The sequence below is a fragment of the Dasypus novemcinctus genome, chromosome 15 (assembly GCF_030445035.2).
Source record: "Dasypus novemcinctus isolate mDasNov1 chromosome 15, mDasNov1.1.hap2, whole genome shotgun sequence".
Lineage (NCBI taxonomy): Eukaryota > Metazoa > Chordata > Mammalia > Cingulata > Dasypodidae > Dasypus > Dasypus novemcinctus.
This window is the reverse complement of record NC_080687.1, coordinates 87,973,119-87,991,466: the sequence shown is the minus strand read 5'-3', so window position 1 is coordinate 87,991,466 and position 18,348 is coordinate 87,973,119. Positions and strand designations below refer to the sequence as shown.

Below are 18,348 nucleotides of genomic sequence, written 5' to 3'. Positions count from 1 at the left end.
AAGCTTTTTTGTTCAAAGTGACAAGCTGATCCTAAAACTCATATGGAAATTCAAGGAACCCAGAATAGTCAAAACAACTTAAAAAAAAAAAAAAAGCTGGAGGACATACATTTCAAATTTCAGAACTCACTTTATAGTAACCAAGATAATGTGGTATCAGCATAAGTATAGACATACAGATAAATGGACTACAAGGGCCAGAAATAACCCTTTATATTTATTACCAATTAATATTCAACAAAGGAGTCAAGGAGCAATGGAGAAATGGCAGTTTTTTCCAACACATGATGCTGCAACAATTAAATATGCACATACAAAAAATGTTCCTAGACATGTAACTCATACCATATACAAAAATTAACCCAAAATGTATCAGAGATCTAAATATAAGAACTAAAACCATAAAAGGTTTATTAGAAAAATGAAAGAAAATCCTTGTGACCTTAGACCAAAGATTTCTTAGAGAGAATATCAAAATCATAGCCCATTAAAGAAAAAAACTGATAAAATGAACACCAAAATTAAAAAATGTTTCCTCTTCAAAGTACACCATTAAGAACATGAAAATACAAGCTATATACTGGGAGAAAACTCTGCAAAACATATATCTGATAAGGAATGTGTATTCAGAGTAGGTAAGAAACTCTCACAAATTACTTATAAAACAAATAGAATTTGAAAATGGGGAAAGATTTGAGTAGACATTTCACCTAAGAGTAAACACAAGTAAGTACAAATGTCTAATAAGTACATGAAAAAAAACAACAACATTATTATTAGCTACTAGGGAAATGCAAATTAAATTAAGGTACTACTACACTACATACCTACTAAAATGGTTGTCATTAAAAGACAGACAACAACAAATGTTGGCAAGCATGCATAGAAATTGGAACCCTCATACACTGCTGGTAGGTAAAATGGTGCAACTGCCTTTGAAAACAGTTTGGCAGTTCCTTAAAAATTTCAACATACAGTTACTGTACAATCCAGCAATTTCATTCAAATGCAACTAATTGAGAAATGAAAACATGTATCTGTGAAAAATATAAGCGAATGTTCATGCATCACTGTTCACAGTAGCCAAAAAACTGGAAACAAGCTGAATGTTTATCAAGAGAAATAGATAAGCAAAATGACATATTCATATAACAGAATACTATTCAGCACTAAAAAGGAATAAAATACTGAAACATGCTGTAATATGGAAGAACCCAGAAATGAAGAACTACATTAAGATTCCATTTATGTGAAATTTCAAGAAAAGGCAAACCTATAGAGAAAGAGAACAGATTGGTGATTGTCTGGAGCAGGGAACAGGAGTGGGAATTGACTGCAAATGGGCAGGAGAGAAGTTTTAGGTGACGAAGTGTTCTAAACTAGATTGTGGTGGCAGTTACACAATGGTATAAATTTTCTAAAAACAAATAAACACACAAAACACTAAAATATGCACTTACAATGAGTGAACTTTATGGATGTAAATTGTAATCAAATAGAACTTTAAAAACAAAAACAAAAAAATCCCAAACATCTGAATTTAACCATAAATTTGTTGTAATTTTGTTTTTAAAAGGAGAGCATTTTCTAAGACCATTAACAAGACAAGGATGCTTGCCTTTACCCCTGGTATTCAACATTATACTAGAATTCTAACCAGAGCGGGTAAGTAAGAAAAAGAAAGAAAAGGCATCCAAATTGGAAAGGAGTAAACCATCTATAATTGCTGCTAACATGAACCTGATTACAGAAAATGCCAAGGAATCCACAAGAAAGCTACCAGAGCAAATAAATTAATACGGCAAAGTTGTACAGTACAAGATAAACAAAGTCGGGCATGTTTCCACACACAAGCACTGAACAATCCAAAATGGAAATTAAGAAAACAGTTTCAATTACAACAGCATTAAAAAAAATACTTAAAACATGAATTATAAAGAAAAAAAAAAAGAATACCTAGGGAAAAATTTAATCAAGATGGCAAAAGACTTCACACTCAGAAGTACAAAACACTGCTGAAATAAATGAAACATCTAATAATAAATAGCAAGACATCCCATGTTTATGGATTGCAAGACTTGTAAAATTGTAAAACCACCCAAAAAACCCTACAGATTCAATGTGATCCCTATCAAAATTCCATCAACTTTTCCTGCAGAAGTGGAAAAGACAATCCTTAAATATAAATGGAATTATAAGGGACTCCAAGTAGCCAAAACAATCTTGAAAAAGAAAAAAAATGTTAAAGGACTCATACTTCCCAATTACAAAACTTATTAAAAAGCTACAGTAATCAAAACAGTGTGGTACTAATACAAGGACAAACATATGGACCAATGGAATGGAACTGAGAGTACCGAAATGCACCCACACACACACACACAAATTTTTTTTTGAGGTACCAGGATTGGGGATTGAATCTGGGACCTCATATGCAGGACCTCATATGCAGGGGATTGAATCTGGGACTCAACCACTGAGCCACCTCAGCTCCCAAGTTGACTCCAGACAAGGGAGTCAAGTCCACTCAATGGGGAAATGGAGCTGGGAAAACTAGATATCCACATGGAAAAGAATCAAAGTGGACCCCTTCCTCAGACAATGTATAAAAATTAACTCAAAATGGATCAACAACCCTTAAGAGTTAAAACTATAAAACTCTGAGAGGAAATTACAAAGATTTGCAGGACCTTTTATTAGACAATGGATTCTAAGACCAAAAGCAGAGCAACAAAACAAAAAATAGATAATCCGCACTTCAACAAAATTTAAACTTTTGTGCATTTAAGAACATTATCGAGAAAGTGAAAAGACAATCAACATAAGAGGGAAAAATACTTGTAAACCATATGCCTTAAGTATACACTTATGAGAAACTCAAACATAGCCAATGAAAAAACAGGTAAGGATATTCATTGCAGCATTCTTATTTACATAATGGAACTTCATAGAGCAGTTAAAAAAGGTTAAACTAGCCCTATCAACATGGATATAGCTCAAAAAATGTTGAATGAGGGAAGCGGATTTGGCTCAATGGATAGAGTGTCCGCCTACCACATGGGAGGTCCAGGGTTCAAACCCAGGGCCTCCTGACCCATGTGATGAGTTGGCCCACGCACAGTGCTGATGCATACAAGGAGCGCCATGCACACAGGGGTGTCCCCCATGTAGGGGAGCCCCATGCACAAGGAGTGCACCCCATAAGGAGAGCCGCCCAGTGCAGAAAAAAGTGCAGCCAGCCCAGGAGTGGCGCGGCACACAGAGAGCTGACGTAGCAAGATGATGCAACAAAAAGAGACACAGATTCCTGGTGCCGCTGACAAGAATACAAGCGGACACAGAAGAACACAAAGCGAATGGACACAGAAAGCAGACAACTGGGGGGGAAGGTGGGCAGGGAAGGGGAAATAAAAAAAAAAAGTTGGATGAAAAAACCATGAGTTATTCATGTAAACTTTTTAATACACAAAGTAATAGTCTGTATCTTTAGTGGATTTATATATATTGCTAACATGAGTGGAAATGGCATGCACCAACTCCAGAGTCATGGTAACCTCTGGAGAGGTCCATGGGAGGGCTTCAGCTAATTCATTTAATTCTTTAAAAAAGAATAAAATCTGGAATAATTATTGCAAACTGTCAACATCTACTTAATCTCTCCGGTGGTATATTTATATGTATGTTTTTCTATTTTTAAATTTCACAAAATTTGTATTAAATATACATATTTCTAAAGTATAAAATATGTTAAAGAAAATTCCCAGTCTCCAAAGCTATTTTCATTTTTACAATTCCTTTAGTTTCTTTATCCACTTGAATATTGTGTTCAAAGCTTATATTATTTTGCATTTAGAAATTCTACATCTTAACTTATTCTAGAACTTTTTCCATAAGTTCCAAAGACTTTAATTCACAAATTTTAGGGGGAGGGAAATTTATAAATAACTATCTTCATTTGTAAAGGTAGGATGGAACATTAAAATGAAGTTCTTACTTGCTGAGTTTGTCTAAATTCTTCCAATAGTTTTAGTGCCATATCATAATCTTTCAGCAAATGGTATGCAATAGCATATCCAATCCAGGAAGCACGTTGTGTTGGACGCAACTGAAGAAGCTGATACCTTGTCTCCTTTAAAAAATAAATAAATAAAAATTTAAACTTTTTAACTGTCTTTAAAGGTTACATTTCATGTTTTAAAAAACAATTATATTTAATATCTTTCTGAAAAATTCAATCAACAAACACCAGTTTCAGATTATAGATTTTTTTATGTACCTTATCTAAATTATTTAAGTCCTAGACTACTCTGTCATGTACACTGTCACAATGCTATTGAGAAGCTGTCCTTGGAGGCCAGGATTTTGGTCTGCTTTATAAAATTACCTTTTTATAGTGCACATTTCTTTTGATAACTAAATATCTTAGAATAGAGACTAAGCTTTTTTTAAACTGTAATTTGCTTTTCACAAAGTTATATGAAATTCAACCTAGTTATACTGTCATAATTGGCCCACAGCTTAACACTTCACAGCTACAAAAGCAAACAGGGTAGAAGGCCTGGGAAACAAACATACAAAAGGACTCTTCAAGTAAAAAGAGCACTGTTGCCACTGTCTGACAGCTCATCACCTATGACATCAGGGACAAAGCACCAGAAACTCCATCACAACTTCCTCAGAAGAATCACATTTTCTTCACTAGACAGAAATCCAACCTCCCAACAGACTCCACTTCTCATGGTCTATTGCTGCCTCTAAGGGAAGTGCAACAACTTATATGCACAAGCACCCTAACTGCGGTAGAGCCTGGATAATGTAGTTTAACCTTCTTGATTCTGGTGGAGGCGACTGGAGTCCCTCCACAGCCACAGGGAGTAATATGGTCAGATGTCTTTTCAAAAGAAAACTTTGGCAAAACAATTCAGAGTGCTTCGCTCCTCTAATTCATGTTAAGTCCCTGGTTCCCTTAAGCATATAACATTAAGCTATACTACTCCCACCCTTTACTTTCTTTTCGCTTCTGTCACTACTCCATTAAAGTATTTGGCGATTGGCTCCATTTTCTTCTCTCTCCCAAATCCTGCCATTATCCCAGGCAAATGTAACAGTCATGTAGACGTCCCACCAACAACCTGTATTCTCAGGTCTAAGATTTCCTCATCTTTGATCCTCTTCTCGTCCCTCCCGCTTTGGAGACCCACCACCACAACCACACCCAGACCTTACTGCCACCCAGAAATCATTAATTCTGAAATCTCACTCTGAATATAACTCTAATGCTTCAGACACTCTCCCTTGGTGACATTCCCATACCCTTGTTCTCCGGCATCACCATTACCTCGAGTTCCTTGGGTCCTTCACTTCTTACCATCAGCTCTCTCTATCTTCATTTGTTTCACTAACCAGCTTGGCAACCACTTTCTTACCAATATTCCTAAAGTCTTTGTCTCATTTCTAAAGGTAACTGATTTTAACTCCCACCCACTCAGGCTGCTAAGTACTGAAGAGAAATATGACCTTAGAAGAATGGTACCCTAATTAGGCTCAGCAGAGCCCTTGAAACTGCGGCAATAATCTAGGCAGGCATAGGATGTAAGGACATCTATGACAGCAGAAAGGTAAAGTAAGACATAAATGAAAGAAGGTTTATTTGAAGAAAACTGTTAAGAGTTGATGGTCGCTAATTAAGACTGAATTGTGTGTATGATAGTTAAAATGGACAATTTTATGTATGTTACCATAATAAAAATGTAAAAAACAATCAAACAAGAAAACACATTACCTAATGACCCAATAATTTTACTTCCAAAGATCTATCATAAAGAAATTACTGTAATAAAACAAAACACTTTAATCACAAAAATGTTCGTTGGCTAATTACACATACAATTTAAATTTGCAAGCTGTCTTAATTTGACACAGCTGCTAAGATAAATACCACACAATGGGATGTCTTAAACAATGGGAATTTACTGTCTAGTGGTTTTGGAAGCTACAAGTCCAAAATCAAGTTATCAACAGACCATGTGTGCATTCTCCCCTAGTCTGTAGTGCTCTGGTGCTGGCTTGCTACAATCTCTGGATGCCCTGGCCTGTATCTCTGCCTTTGTCACCTGGCTGCTGCTTCTGGCTTCTACCCTTCCTGTCCTGCTCAGCTGCCTGTGTCTCTGTCTAGACCTCCTGTCCTTGTAAGAACTTCAGCCATATGGGTTAAAGTCCACCCTGATTCACTGTGGCATCATCTAAATCAGATCTTCAAAGATCCTATGCACATCTATGTATCCTTAAAAAAAAAAAAAAAAAAAAGAAGAAAAAAAAAAGATCCTATGTGCAAATGCATCTATACCTTAACCAATAACATCATCTTCAAAGGTCCTATTTACAAATGGGTTCACATCACAGGAAATGAGGATTGAGATTTGAATGTGACATTTGGGGGAACAAGATTCAATCCCCAACAGAAGTACTATAAGTATCAATTAATACAGTGTGGAGAAGGATACAAGGGTATGAGGGGGTACAATTTAGATGAATAAGGAGGGTCATGAGTTGATAAATGTTGAACATTGCTAATAGTTTCATGGAATTTATTTTATCAGTCACTCTACTTTCACAGAAGTGAGAAATTTTCAATAATAAAAATATTCATTAAAAAAAGTTTGTGGTCGCCTTCACTTAAGAAAATGAGAGATTTCCATCTTGGACATACTGAAGCTGTGATACTCAGTGGTAAGCACAAGGAGCTGTCCGGCAGAGTTGAACATGCAAATATGGAGGGGTATGGACTACAAAAATACTGATTCATGGCAATCCTTCTCATATTATTTAATATTTGCTCACCCATAAATAAAGAAAGCTAATTAATCTTCAGTGCATTTATTTTATATTTCAATTATAAAAGTTCTAATGATTTGACCAAATCTGCAAATGTCAAACCCACAAAGAATCTAGTACAGCATTTTACATGTAAAAGGTATTCTATTTTAAAAAGAGAGAATTAAATGAGTAAAAACTTTCATTTCTGATGATCAAATAAGCAGTTCCACAACTTCTACGGGGAAGGAAAGGTGAGGTCCCAAATGACTTCCTCCTTTTAATACAGACTATAATGAGCAAGCAAATCTACATGATCTTGGGCTTACACTCATCTCATTCTGAATTTACACACTTTTAAATTATATCTACTGTAAAAACATATACTTAACACCAAAGTACTTACTCGGTAACCTTCAAGGTCTCTCATTTGGATCTGCAACAGAGAGAGATCCCTCAAAATTTGCAGATTATCTTTATCTAATTTGAGAGCATTTCGGTAACACTTAATAGCTTCATCATATTTCTTATCAGAACGCTGCAAGAGTCCATATACATGCCAACCTAGTAAGTTAAGGAAATAGAGAAATTCACAGATACTAAAATATACTAAGCTATACATCTAGTATAAAACTTACCGTAGCAAAATGATATTTTGACTGACACTTGCTTCACAAGGATGGAGGGGGGAACAGTGAGGGGTAAAGATAAAGACAAATTCAGTCTTGCTCACAAGTGTTAAACTTTTGAAGCTAGGTGATAAACATGGGGAGGATTCATTATTCCATTCCATTTACTTCTGTACCTGTTTAAAATTTTCCATAGCATTTTTTAAGTAGACTTGCTGGTAAAAATCCCTTATGTTCCCTGGCCTCTACTGATAGCCTCATTTCCCTACCTCTTCAGTCTCAACATTCACTTACTCTTCACCACAATGTATGAAACAATTACCATGGAAAAATCACAATTACCTTTTAAAACAATAAGTTTACATTCAACCAGCCCTAAAGCAACATGTAACCTTCATTTAACTGATTAGTGATATTAAAGAAGTTCACAAAAATTAAGTTTTGTTTATTTTAAATTAAAGTCTTAGCTTATCTTAGAGCCAAAAAAAACTACCATACTTCATATGATACTATCATATCTCTGAAATAAGCACTGGGATAAATAAGTACTTAATACTTTAAGAACCTTAACGTAAATATGTGAAAAGACTAAGATTATTTCATGTTCAGTATTAGCCAATGGCTAGATGAATTAAATGTAAAAAGATACAAGGACATATATGAAAAGATTGTGAACAAACATATAGATAAGCAAAACAAATGAAAACCAATTTCAATGATTCATTCTTAACAGTATTTTTAACCAACTAGAATACTAGCAAAAGAAAACTACATTTTAAGTATCCAGCAAAACATCAGCTATATCCCCGTAAAAGAGAAACCAAGCTGAAGAACCAAAACAATCATTCTTAATACTATAAAAACTTGTTTAAAAATAAGTATTTTCTGAAATTTTCTTCTAAAACTCTTTAGAAAGTTTAAAAAACACAAGTTTTCTATATGGATAAGTAATTAAAAGTATTGGACTATTAGAGTATCACTCAGTTCACGGACATTTAAGAAAAAACAGGTTTCAAGTTTACATAAAACTCGCAGAGTAACCTTTTCTCACACTAAGCACAACTGAAGTAAACACATACATATACTGAATAGGGATTTTCTTTAAAATACTCCAACAAATAAACGAGGGAATTAACAGACAAAATGAATATAACAAAATTTTGATAATTATTAAGGCTGAGTCATAGGTATGTAAGAGTTCATTAAATTCTCTCCTGTGTAGGTTTGAATATTTCTTAGTAAAAAGGTTTTTTAAAATTTGAAGAAAAAACTAGTAAATGGAAAATATACAGATGAAATTAAAGTATTCAACAACTTCAAAAGGATACAGACATGACTCTTGACATCATTACGAAGTCCTTTACGAACAAATTCATAAGCTTCTTCTTTTTTTCCTAAACAGTTCAATGTTAATCCTTTCATAGCCAAAGTCTCTGAAAAATAATTGTGACCTCTATTTGCACAGGAAAGACTCAAATTATTCTCTTGGTAGTATTTTAATATTTGAGATCTGAAAGATTATTACTACACCAATGCTTATACTAGTCATCTTTTTAATCCCATAGAAGAACATCTCTCCATATACAAAGAGCAAAACCACATTTAAGCTTTTACTTAAAGATTAACCTATGTCCTTTTCTGAAGTCTGTTCAGCTGGGACTGAGATGCTAAAATGCTTTCTGCCTTTAGAAGACTCAATTAAGGGGGCTGAGATTATTTTGCTGAAAAAAAGAAACACAACCGGCATAGGAAGAGATCCTTGTTCAATTAAATCTATTTCAGCAGCTCCACAGCCTTCACCTGAGATCAATTCTTATCAAATTATCACCTCACGACCTACAGAAACAACCAAACTATCTTAAATACACAATTTAAAAATCATTGTAATCAATACTGGATTGGGCTTCGTTTTTGACAGCCATTTATTACAACGAATTCTACTTAGGCTAATTAATATCAGTTTGAATTTCAAGAGTATTAATACACGATTTGGGGAGTGACAACCCAAGAATACGTTGGAAAGTTAATGGAAGATAGTTTGGGATAAAATAATTCTCTGATTAATCCACAAGAAAGGAAGTAGACAAGATCAAGAATTTTCAAACTGAGCTTGTGGGTTCTTATGGTTCCCTGCAGAATAAGGTGATCCAACTGCCCAGGCCCCTAGAACCAACTTCTTTTATCTGTTTTAAACTTCCCTTCAAGCTTCTACTCAGACAAGGATCCACAGCTAAAAAGTCTGAAAACAAGCTTTAGATTTCTAAACTTCTATGAAATGAAGACTTCTTTCTATTCCCTTCAAAGAGACTTTTAGGTTATTTGAAGAGTGAGAAGGGGCAGCCTGTTTCCCAATTAGATGGTCTCAAGAGTTACTCAACTCATATTCAGAAACCCCTATTAGATTTGCTCTGATTTTGTACAATAACTTTTAAGTCTAACTTGATCCATCCTTGTATGGATGGATGCCTCCCAGGCACTGATGAGAAAGGGTGACACACAAGCAAATACAGACTTGTTAACATCAGCTAGAAAAACAACTCAAAATAGATACTCTTAGAGTAAATCATTAGTATCATATTATACATAAAGGTCAGCAGACTTTACCAAAGAATAAAATGCTCTTTGACTATATCATCATACTACTTCTGTACTGCAAATATTGTTCTCATTTTATGCATAGAAAACCAAAATATAAAATCTTTTCAAAGTAACAAAGGAAAATAGGTCTATAAAAATACTGTTACCTATCTCATTTCAATTTTTGTTTCCCCAACAGAACCACCAACCTCTCATCTATAAGTAGACATTGTACATGTACTAACATAATGTACGGTAATCTAGAGTAAGGCACATAAAGAGGCATAACTAAAAATGTTGAACATTAATATACTCTAGAGCTAAAGGTCAAGGGGTCTGGGAAGCATTCTTCTTTCAGCTTAGCATTCTATTTATCCAATTTTGGAATATTTTTCCAAAGCAATTTTATTTCTCACAGATGGGCTAGTAATACCTCCATGTTCAGCAAATTTTGGGTTTGAAAGAATCATCTTGCAAAACTTGAGGCCATTTTTGTACTGCTTCTGTTCATAACATTTCTGTAAAGAAATACAAACAAAAGTTATTTTATAAAATGAATATGTATGGAGCCCTTTTCATTGCATCATATAAATTCTAAATTCAAGATCTAAAAGGAGTTCTAAAAAGTATATGCTGGAAAGGTTTTTATAGCAATTTATGTTGATCATAACACGAAATGTACTTTTGTCACTTCTTGCGAAATTGCTCTGGAATCAAAGGGTATTTTTTACTTTTATAGAAGAAAATGAAAAAACACAGCAAAGAAACATGGAGTTTAATTGTCAATGAATAATGATACAGAATTTTAAAACTCAAAAGCAAAAATGTGCTAAAAGAAAAATACTAGAAACGTCTGTTACTTCAAGAATAGTACTCCACTATGCACCTGTACAAAACTTTTTATATCTTACTTCTCTTAACAATTCCTTAAGGTTGGCATCCTTACCTCCACTTACAGAAGGGAAACTGAAAAGAGTTCATAAGACTTGTGTTTCAACTTAGCAGCACACTCTAGTGTCACTCCCCATTACCACACCACTGTACATGACATCTTAATTCCTAAATGCTAGCAGCCAGATTAAGTCCTCAGCAGCCACTGATCCTAAGAGAACACCACCTTCTTCCCCTCTCCCCCTCACTGATTCTGTCCAGCCAAACTGGGTGGTCTTTCCATTCCTCAACATGCCAAGTTTATCCCCACTTTTACACTTTCATTCTTCTGTATGAAATGTTCTTCACCTGATCTTCCCACAACTGATTCCATATTATCTAAGTCTCACGTCACCACCTCAACCATTCTACCTAATACTGACAGTCTGCTAGCACCCACATACACATTCTATATAATACTCTATTTCATTTTCTTTACAGTGCAATCATTCTCTGAAATTCTTATTTAATTACTTATCATCTGTCTCCTCAACCAAAATGTAAGCTCCATGAGAGCAGGGATCTATTTTAACACTGCTGCATCCACAAGACTTAGACAAATAAGAGCTGCTAAATAAATAAAGTCTACTCAATTCTGGGCAAAATGATACCAACCAATGGAGGAAGTAATTAATGCTTGCAGTAGAGGTGGGGAGTGAACAATTAGAAAAGTCTTCAAAGAAAAACAATGTTTAAGTGTTCAAACTGAAGCTTACTGGTTGCTTCTAGGAAGGGAACTGAGTGGTTGGGAGAAAAGAGAAAAACTTGAATTTTGAACCCTAGGCATGTATCATGTATTCCACAAATATAACCATACAACTATTTATAACAGTAACAATAATAGTTAATACTTATTGGAAGCATTTACTTGCATTAGGCATTATTCTCATTTAAACCTAACAAATTCTGGGAAAGCTTATGAGTTACATATTTTTTATCTCCATTCGGAGAAATTGAGGCACAGCTGAGTTTACACAACTACTAAGTGTCAAGAGTCACAACTAAAAGCCAGGTTGTCTGGCTCCAGACTTAGTACGCAGGTTAAAGAAAAGCCAGTTCTGTAAGGAACAACAGTATAGTTAATAAAAGTGATAACAATTCTAGTCTCAACTTTGCTACTAATCAGACAGAGAATCATTTACCATTCTTGGGCTTCATTCTTCTGATGCATAAAAAACAGCATGGAGTAGCTCCAAAATTCAACCAAATTTAATGTGTATAGCCAGTTTGGGAAATAAGTTAGGCAAGTATAAGCCATGCAGAGCATGCAATAAGCTAGCTGATGAATTTGTGTGAATGTGTTTAGTAAATTATCATTAATTTTTAAAAATTTATTGTTGGTGGCAAAGCACTTTCATACACCAAGGAAACTTAAAAAATAATTGAATTATAAAGACTTCTATTTGCCATGGAATTTGTTCCAGCAAAGTTTACCATATTTATTGCAATCACTCACTTTTAAGGTATGCTCCCAAATTCATGCAACCTAGGAATAAACATTACATACCCACAAAAGAAAACCCTTAGCATTTCCCACTTTATTTGGGGAAAAAGAACTCAACAGCAGCATTAACTTTTTCATAACTTGAGTTTATCAAATAATTGTTTCTCTTAATGCTCCTGATTACATGATTTGAACAGAGAAAAGAAGTCTTCTGTCATCTTTTAGGTATAAAGTCAAATTCCTGAAATCTAACAAAAAAAATCTATAGATGATTTCTCACTAACAATGCTACAGGTTCACGGAATAAACTTTTTTTTTTTTTTAAGATTTATTTCTCTCCCCTTCTCCCCCACCCTGGTTGTCTGTTCTCTGTGTCTATTTGCTGCGTCGTCTTTGTCCGCTTCTGTTGTTGTCAGCGGCACAGGAATCTGTGTTTCTTTTTGTTGCGTCATCTTGTGTCAGCTCTCCGTGTGTGCCGCACCATTCCTGGGCAGGCTGCACTTTCTTTCACGCTGGGCGGCTCTCCTTACTCATGCAGTCCTGGCATGGGGGGCTCCCCTACGCAGCGGACACCCCTGTGTGTCAGGACACTCCTTGTGCGCATCAGCACTGGCATGGGCCAGCTGCACAACTGGGTCAGGGAGGCCCAGGGTTTGCCTCCCATGTGGTAGACCGCGGCCCTAACCACTGGGCCAAGTCCGCTGCCTGAATAAACATTTTTTAAAAATTGAAAGTCAGAGAAAAGTTCACTTCCCGTTTCATACTGTGAAAAATGATATGAGAAAACCAAGAGTTAAAAATACACAGCCCAATACAATTTGACACAATGCTTTATTTTTGTTTTTCATGTCTCTCATTTACACATTAAGCACCACACAAAATTGAGTTAAAATTTGCATCCCATCTATTATGTATCGTTTTTGACATTCTAAAGACTAAGTGTGAAGTTTTGCTGGTTTGAAATAGAAGTTATGTGCCTCTGATAAAATGTAAAACTATCCTAAAACTAGTATTGTGCTTACAGTAAGGTTAAGCATTGGTTAACAGCCATAAAGCCAACACAAGCTCTAAATAAATTAATCCTTAAAATCTAAAGGCTAGTTTTCAGATAAAAAAAAAAAATCATCTAAAACCGATTTGAACTGTATTGCTAAGTTAACGTAAATTCGAATACAGCTCTTGGATTACTTTTAACTTGCGCAAACCTTGCCTTGACGAGGCGGTGAAAGCCGTCTGGACCTGCTGATTTTGCAGGTGTGGGGATCCTCAGTGGACATTGAGGAAAACAAAGGTATGCGGCTTTCTCCTCTCTGGTAGAACGGAACCTGGAAAACCATGAGGGCACCACAGACGCTGGCACACACGTTGAAAACTTCCCCTCCCGCTGGCACACACGTTGAAAACTGCCCGGCCATTATTCAGTTTCTGCTCGGAAACAAGGTGCTCTCAACTGCAAACCCAGCAAGCAGGTCCAGGCGCCCTTAACCCCTTACTCAAGACAAGGGCTGCAAAGTTAAAAGTAACGAAAGGGCTATATTCGGATTTATGTTAATAACAACGGGTATTTTAAAAACCTGCAAACTCTCACCCAAAGGGACATAGTTTGACTAGGATGTCCAGTTTCAATTCTCCCGGATAAGTCAGGGCTCCGCCCCACCATCGGGTAGCGCCCGCTCTGCTGAATACTTTTAAATAAATATTGGGATGCGCTGTGCAATCAATAGCGGTGAGACCAGGTGAGGCTGGCAAGATAAAACAGATGGAGGAGGACGCGGGAGGGAGGAGGCTGCGGGGACTCAGGAGCCCCGGGCGGGCAGAGGAGGTTTGCCTGGAGGGCGTACAGGAGGCGTGAAGTTTCTGGAAAGCGCGCGGCGGGAGGTGGGCAGGCGGCTGCAGGGAGGCAGCGCGCCGGGCAGGGCGGGCAGCTCGGTGCTGCGGGCTCAAGATAAACAAAGAAACCGGCGAGGCGGAGCCCGGCCCACGCAGGCGCCGCGGCCCAAGCCCTGGCAGCGCCGGGCAAGGCCTCGGGGGTCGGCGGCGCGCCCTGCGGCCACTCACCAGGACGCGTTTGAAGAGGTTACTCTCCTTGGGCGGCAGCTGCACGTTCGGCATCGCGGCAGGCGGGAGCTGGTGCTCCGCAGCGCGGGGGAAGAGGGCTGCAGAGAAGCGGGCCTCAGGCGACGGCTCACCTCATGGGCCTAGAGTTGGGAACGGGCAGCGCAAGTGAGGCTGCTCGCAAGCTTAAGGGTAAAGAGTGACACCCTGCGCCCGACCCCGCTTTTACGCAGGCGGCGAGGGGATCCCGCGCACTGCAAGATGGCAGCCAGGGCCCGCCCCCCTGGAGCCGGGGAGGGCGAGGGTGGGGTTGTGCGCATGCGCGGGACGCCACGGCGGGGGCTTCCGGGCACGACCTCTTACTAGAACCGTGGAGTCTTCCGGGTGTTCCTCGCTGTAGCCCGTCAAACTAAGCTGTGGTTATTAAGACTGTCGCCCCCCAAAATGGTAGTTATTTCAGAGTAGAAATTTTTTTGCATCCCTCCCCCCCTTTCAGGAACTTAAATTCTCTACATAAAGTAGATCCTTGGTGTAGGACTAACTTGTTTTCCTTCTCTGCAGTTTGAACTCTTTGAAGAGCCTTCTCTTCTCAGTGCGGACAAAGAAATAATACAGTGTATGTGAGGCCCCAGGGCAGAACCTCAAGGGGGTGACTGATGTGAAAGCACGTTTTAAATGTTAGGAAAAGGATTCCCTACAGTTTAGAACACCTAACATTTTCAGTAGAAATTCTGAGGATTTTATGGAGTCACTGATCCTCCCAGTCTACCCACTCTTTCTCCTCAGTATGTTAACGAACAGAGAACCCTACCTCCCCCCACGCATTCTTTGCTCGGTAACTAGAAGGTTCCCCTTCACACAAGCCATATAATAATCTGTTTGAAACAGGATTCTAACCCACGATCTTCCAACTCTGGGACGTGTCCCCTCTACATAAAAGGCGGCATGGCGGTCTGTAATGTGTGAGTCTAGGAAGATGCAGACATGGATGAGGGCCAAGAGTAGTGACACGTACAATGTGGGTTTAGTTTATTTAAGGTGAAAAAAAAATACATAAATTTATATTGCACAAGTTCTGGGTCTCAATTTGTGCATATTTATGAGACTATAGGTGATTGCTGCATAATTGTATTTAACTGCTATAATCAGAACTAGGCTGGGGCTTCTTTAATTTTTTCCTCTGTAGCCTGATTTAGTTGAAGATGGGAGAAAGCATCACAGGAGTCTTAAAATAGGGAAGGGGCTATAATTAAAAAGGATAGATGTCAATAAGGGCCTATGTGTTCTGGACAGAAATCGAGGCACCTCAAGCTGTTAGGGAGCTTGTGGGCACCGAGGGCTGCGTGGGAAGCTTGGTTGAGTGGCACCTGAGCTGGCGGGGAGTGGGGGGCGTAGACAGTCACGCAGAGGCAGAGAAGCGCCTGCTCATGGTGCTCTATATCCAGACTCTGTTTCATAATCTCTACCCACTGTTTGCTCTCTGTAACATTACTGATTCCTGAAGATTCTATGCATTCCAATTTATCTATATTCTCAGGAGGAAAGGTTTAAATCACAGGAAGAGCCAGTGATCCAGAGCTGTGATCAGGTTATTGTTTGACTCTGATAGGACATGGACTTTTCTGGAATGCACCTCAGAATGCTCATGCCACTCTGCCTCACCTCAAGGAATATTTCAAAATGGCAATTCTTGCCTCAATATCAAAGAAGGTAACTGTTAATAATAGGGAATGGGGTATGGAAAAATATTAATATATACCAAATGTATGCTATAGACTATAGTTATTGGTAATAGTCTGATAATGTTCTTTCATAATCTGTAACAAATGTTCCACAACAATGCGATGTGTTGGTGGAGGGTTGTTCTTTGGGAACTCTATACGTTATGCATGACTGTTTTGTAAGTTCACAACTGCTCTAATAAAAAATATATATAGGGAAGCGGACTTGGCCCAATGGATAGGGCGTCTGCCTACCACGTGGCATGTCTGTGGTTCAAACCCCGGGCCTCCTTGACCCGTGTGGAGCTGGCTCATGCACAGCGCTGATGCACGCAAGGAATGCCCTGCCATTCAGGGGTATCCCCCACACAGGGGTGTCCCCGCGTAGGGGAGCCCCACGCGCAAGGAGTGCACCCCATAAGGAGAGCCGCCCAGCATGAAAGAAAGTGCAGCCTGCCCAAGAATGGTGCTGCACACACAGAGAGCTGACGCAGCAAGATGACGCAACAAAAAGAAACACAGATTCCTGGTGCCACTGATGAGGATAGAAGCGGCCACAGAAGAACAGACAGCAAATGACAGAGAGCAGACAACTGGGGGGGGGGGGAGAGAAATAAATAAAAAAATAAATCTTTAAAATATATATATATATATATATATATAAATGGCTATTAAATAAAAAAGAAAGTAAAAGAAAAAGGAGGAGGGGTTACAATCCCATCTGTAAATATTTTGAGTAATATTTACCTTCTATGAAAGTTTCCTGTGGACCTCATCCTACATAACTATAGTAACTGCCAATCCATCACTCTCATCCACCACCATCCCTGTTCCTTACCCCTAAATCAGGCAGCCCATGCTGGTTCTTCATTTGCACTCTGAAGCCTCTTTTCACTGCCAGCTTCTCCCTTTTCTCACCCCTTCCCACCCTCTACCCCATTTTCCTGCTGGTTTCACAAAGAAAAGTGGCCATCCAGAAGACTAGCAAATGGGCGATTACAAATACTCATATTTATATTGAAATATGGAACCCTATGTGTCTAGGTAGAAGAAAGGGATTATTGGAAAGGAAAAGCAAGTTCAGTAAGGCTTTAAAAATTTGAAAACCACCCCTACAAAGATATAAGCTGCAACTATAGTCAAATATGGGTTAGAAAAGGAATTCAGTACCTAGATAAAAATTGCTGTTTCCTTAAGGGAAATCCCAGCTTACACTGAAGGGATGTAAAAGTAAGATGAAGGTACATTTATTCTTAGCTGGCCAAATAAGGATCTCTTTGGAAATTACATTGGATTTGAGTAGGTAAAAGAGATATTGACCTCAGGATTTTTTTTAATGCTCATTTCCTAAACTGGCCTCTCAATCTAGTTCATGAACCTATAATTTCCCACCTGTATATATAGTTTGTATCCTTATACATCCTTCCTTATGCCTGTCTTCAAAGACTATTGTTGATTACTACTCTTGGGAGGGATGGGAAAAGCAAGGGAAGCCTCAGGCAGACCCTAGGGACAAGGTAGTTGTGCTTTCTTTTTTCTTTTTTTGGAAAATCAAATTTTTTAATTGTCTTTTTTGTTAAAGATACATAGATCACACAAAATGTTACATTAAAAAATATAAGCAGTTCCCACATACCCCACTCCCCACTCCCTCCCCTCCTCCTACCTCAACAACCTCTTTCATCAGTGTGGCATTGTCATTGCATTTGATGAATACATTTTGGAGCACTGCTATACCTCAAAAAAAAAAAACAAAAAACAAATACTCATATTTAGTATTTTCTTCACCTGTCTCTCACACACCACACACACATAACTTGGTTGTATATTTACACCATGGTCGGGGGAGGCAAGAGATGGGATTTTTTTTTTTTTTAATGCCAATTGTGTTTTGGTAGTTGTCAGCCTGAACGTTTTTTTCTTTTTTAATATTTATTCTTAAAAGATACTTAGATTACATAAAATGATACATTAAAAAAATATAAGGGATTCCCATATGCCCCACTCCCCACACCACCCACTTTTCCCCACATTAACAACTTCTTTCATTAGTGTGATACATTCATTGCAATTGATGAACACATTTTGGAGCATTGCCACTAAGCATGGATTATAGTTTACATTGTAGTTTACACTCTCTCCAACTCAATTCTGTAGCTTATGGCAGGATATATAATGG

At 37.9% G+C, this 18,348-nt stretch overlaps 1 protein-coding gene across 2 annotated transcripts in view; it reads right to left on the bottom strand.

Annotated features, from left to right (window-relative positions):
* Nucleotides 1-14,743, bottom strand: part of NAA16 (N-alpha-acetyltransferase 16, NatA auxiliary subunit) — a 59,979-nt gene extending 45,236 nt beyond the window's left edge. The window contains exons 1-5 of one of the 2 annotated variants that reach the window (XM_058276627.1): nucleotides 14,452-14,743; nucleotides 10,453-10,537; nucleotides 8,771-8,875; nucleotides 7,220-7,377; nucleotides 3,995-4,129 (exon numbers count right to left, since the gene is read on the bottom strand). In XM_058276627.1, the coding sequence (XP_058132610.1) occupies nucleotides 3,995-4,129; nucleotides 7,220-7,377; nucleotides 8,771-8,875; nucleotides 10,453-10,537; nucleotides 14,452-14,505 (537 nt within the window). In that variant the 5' untranslated portion in view covers nucleotides 14,506-14,743. The remainder of the gene's footprint in view (nucleotides 1-3,994; nucleotides 4,130-7,219; nucleotides 7,378-8,770; nucleotides 8,876-10,452; nucleotides 10,538-14,451) is intronic. The other variant, XM_058276626.1, reaches the window with a different exon arrangement.
* Between the last annotated feature and the right edge of the window lie 3,605 nt (nucleotides 14,744-18,348).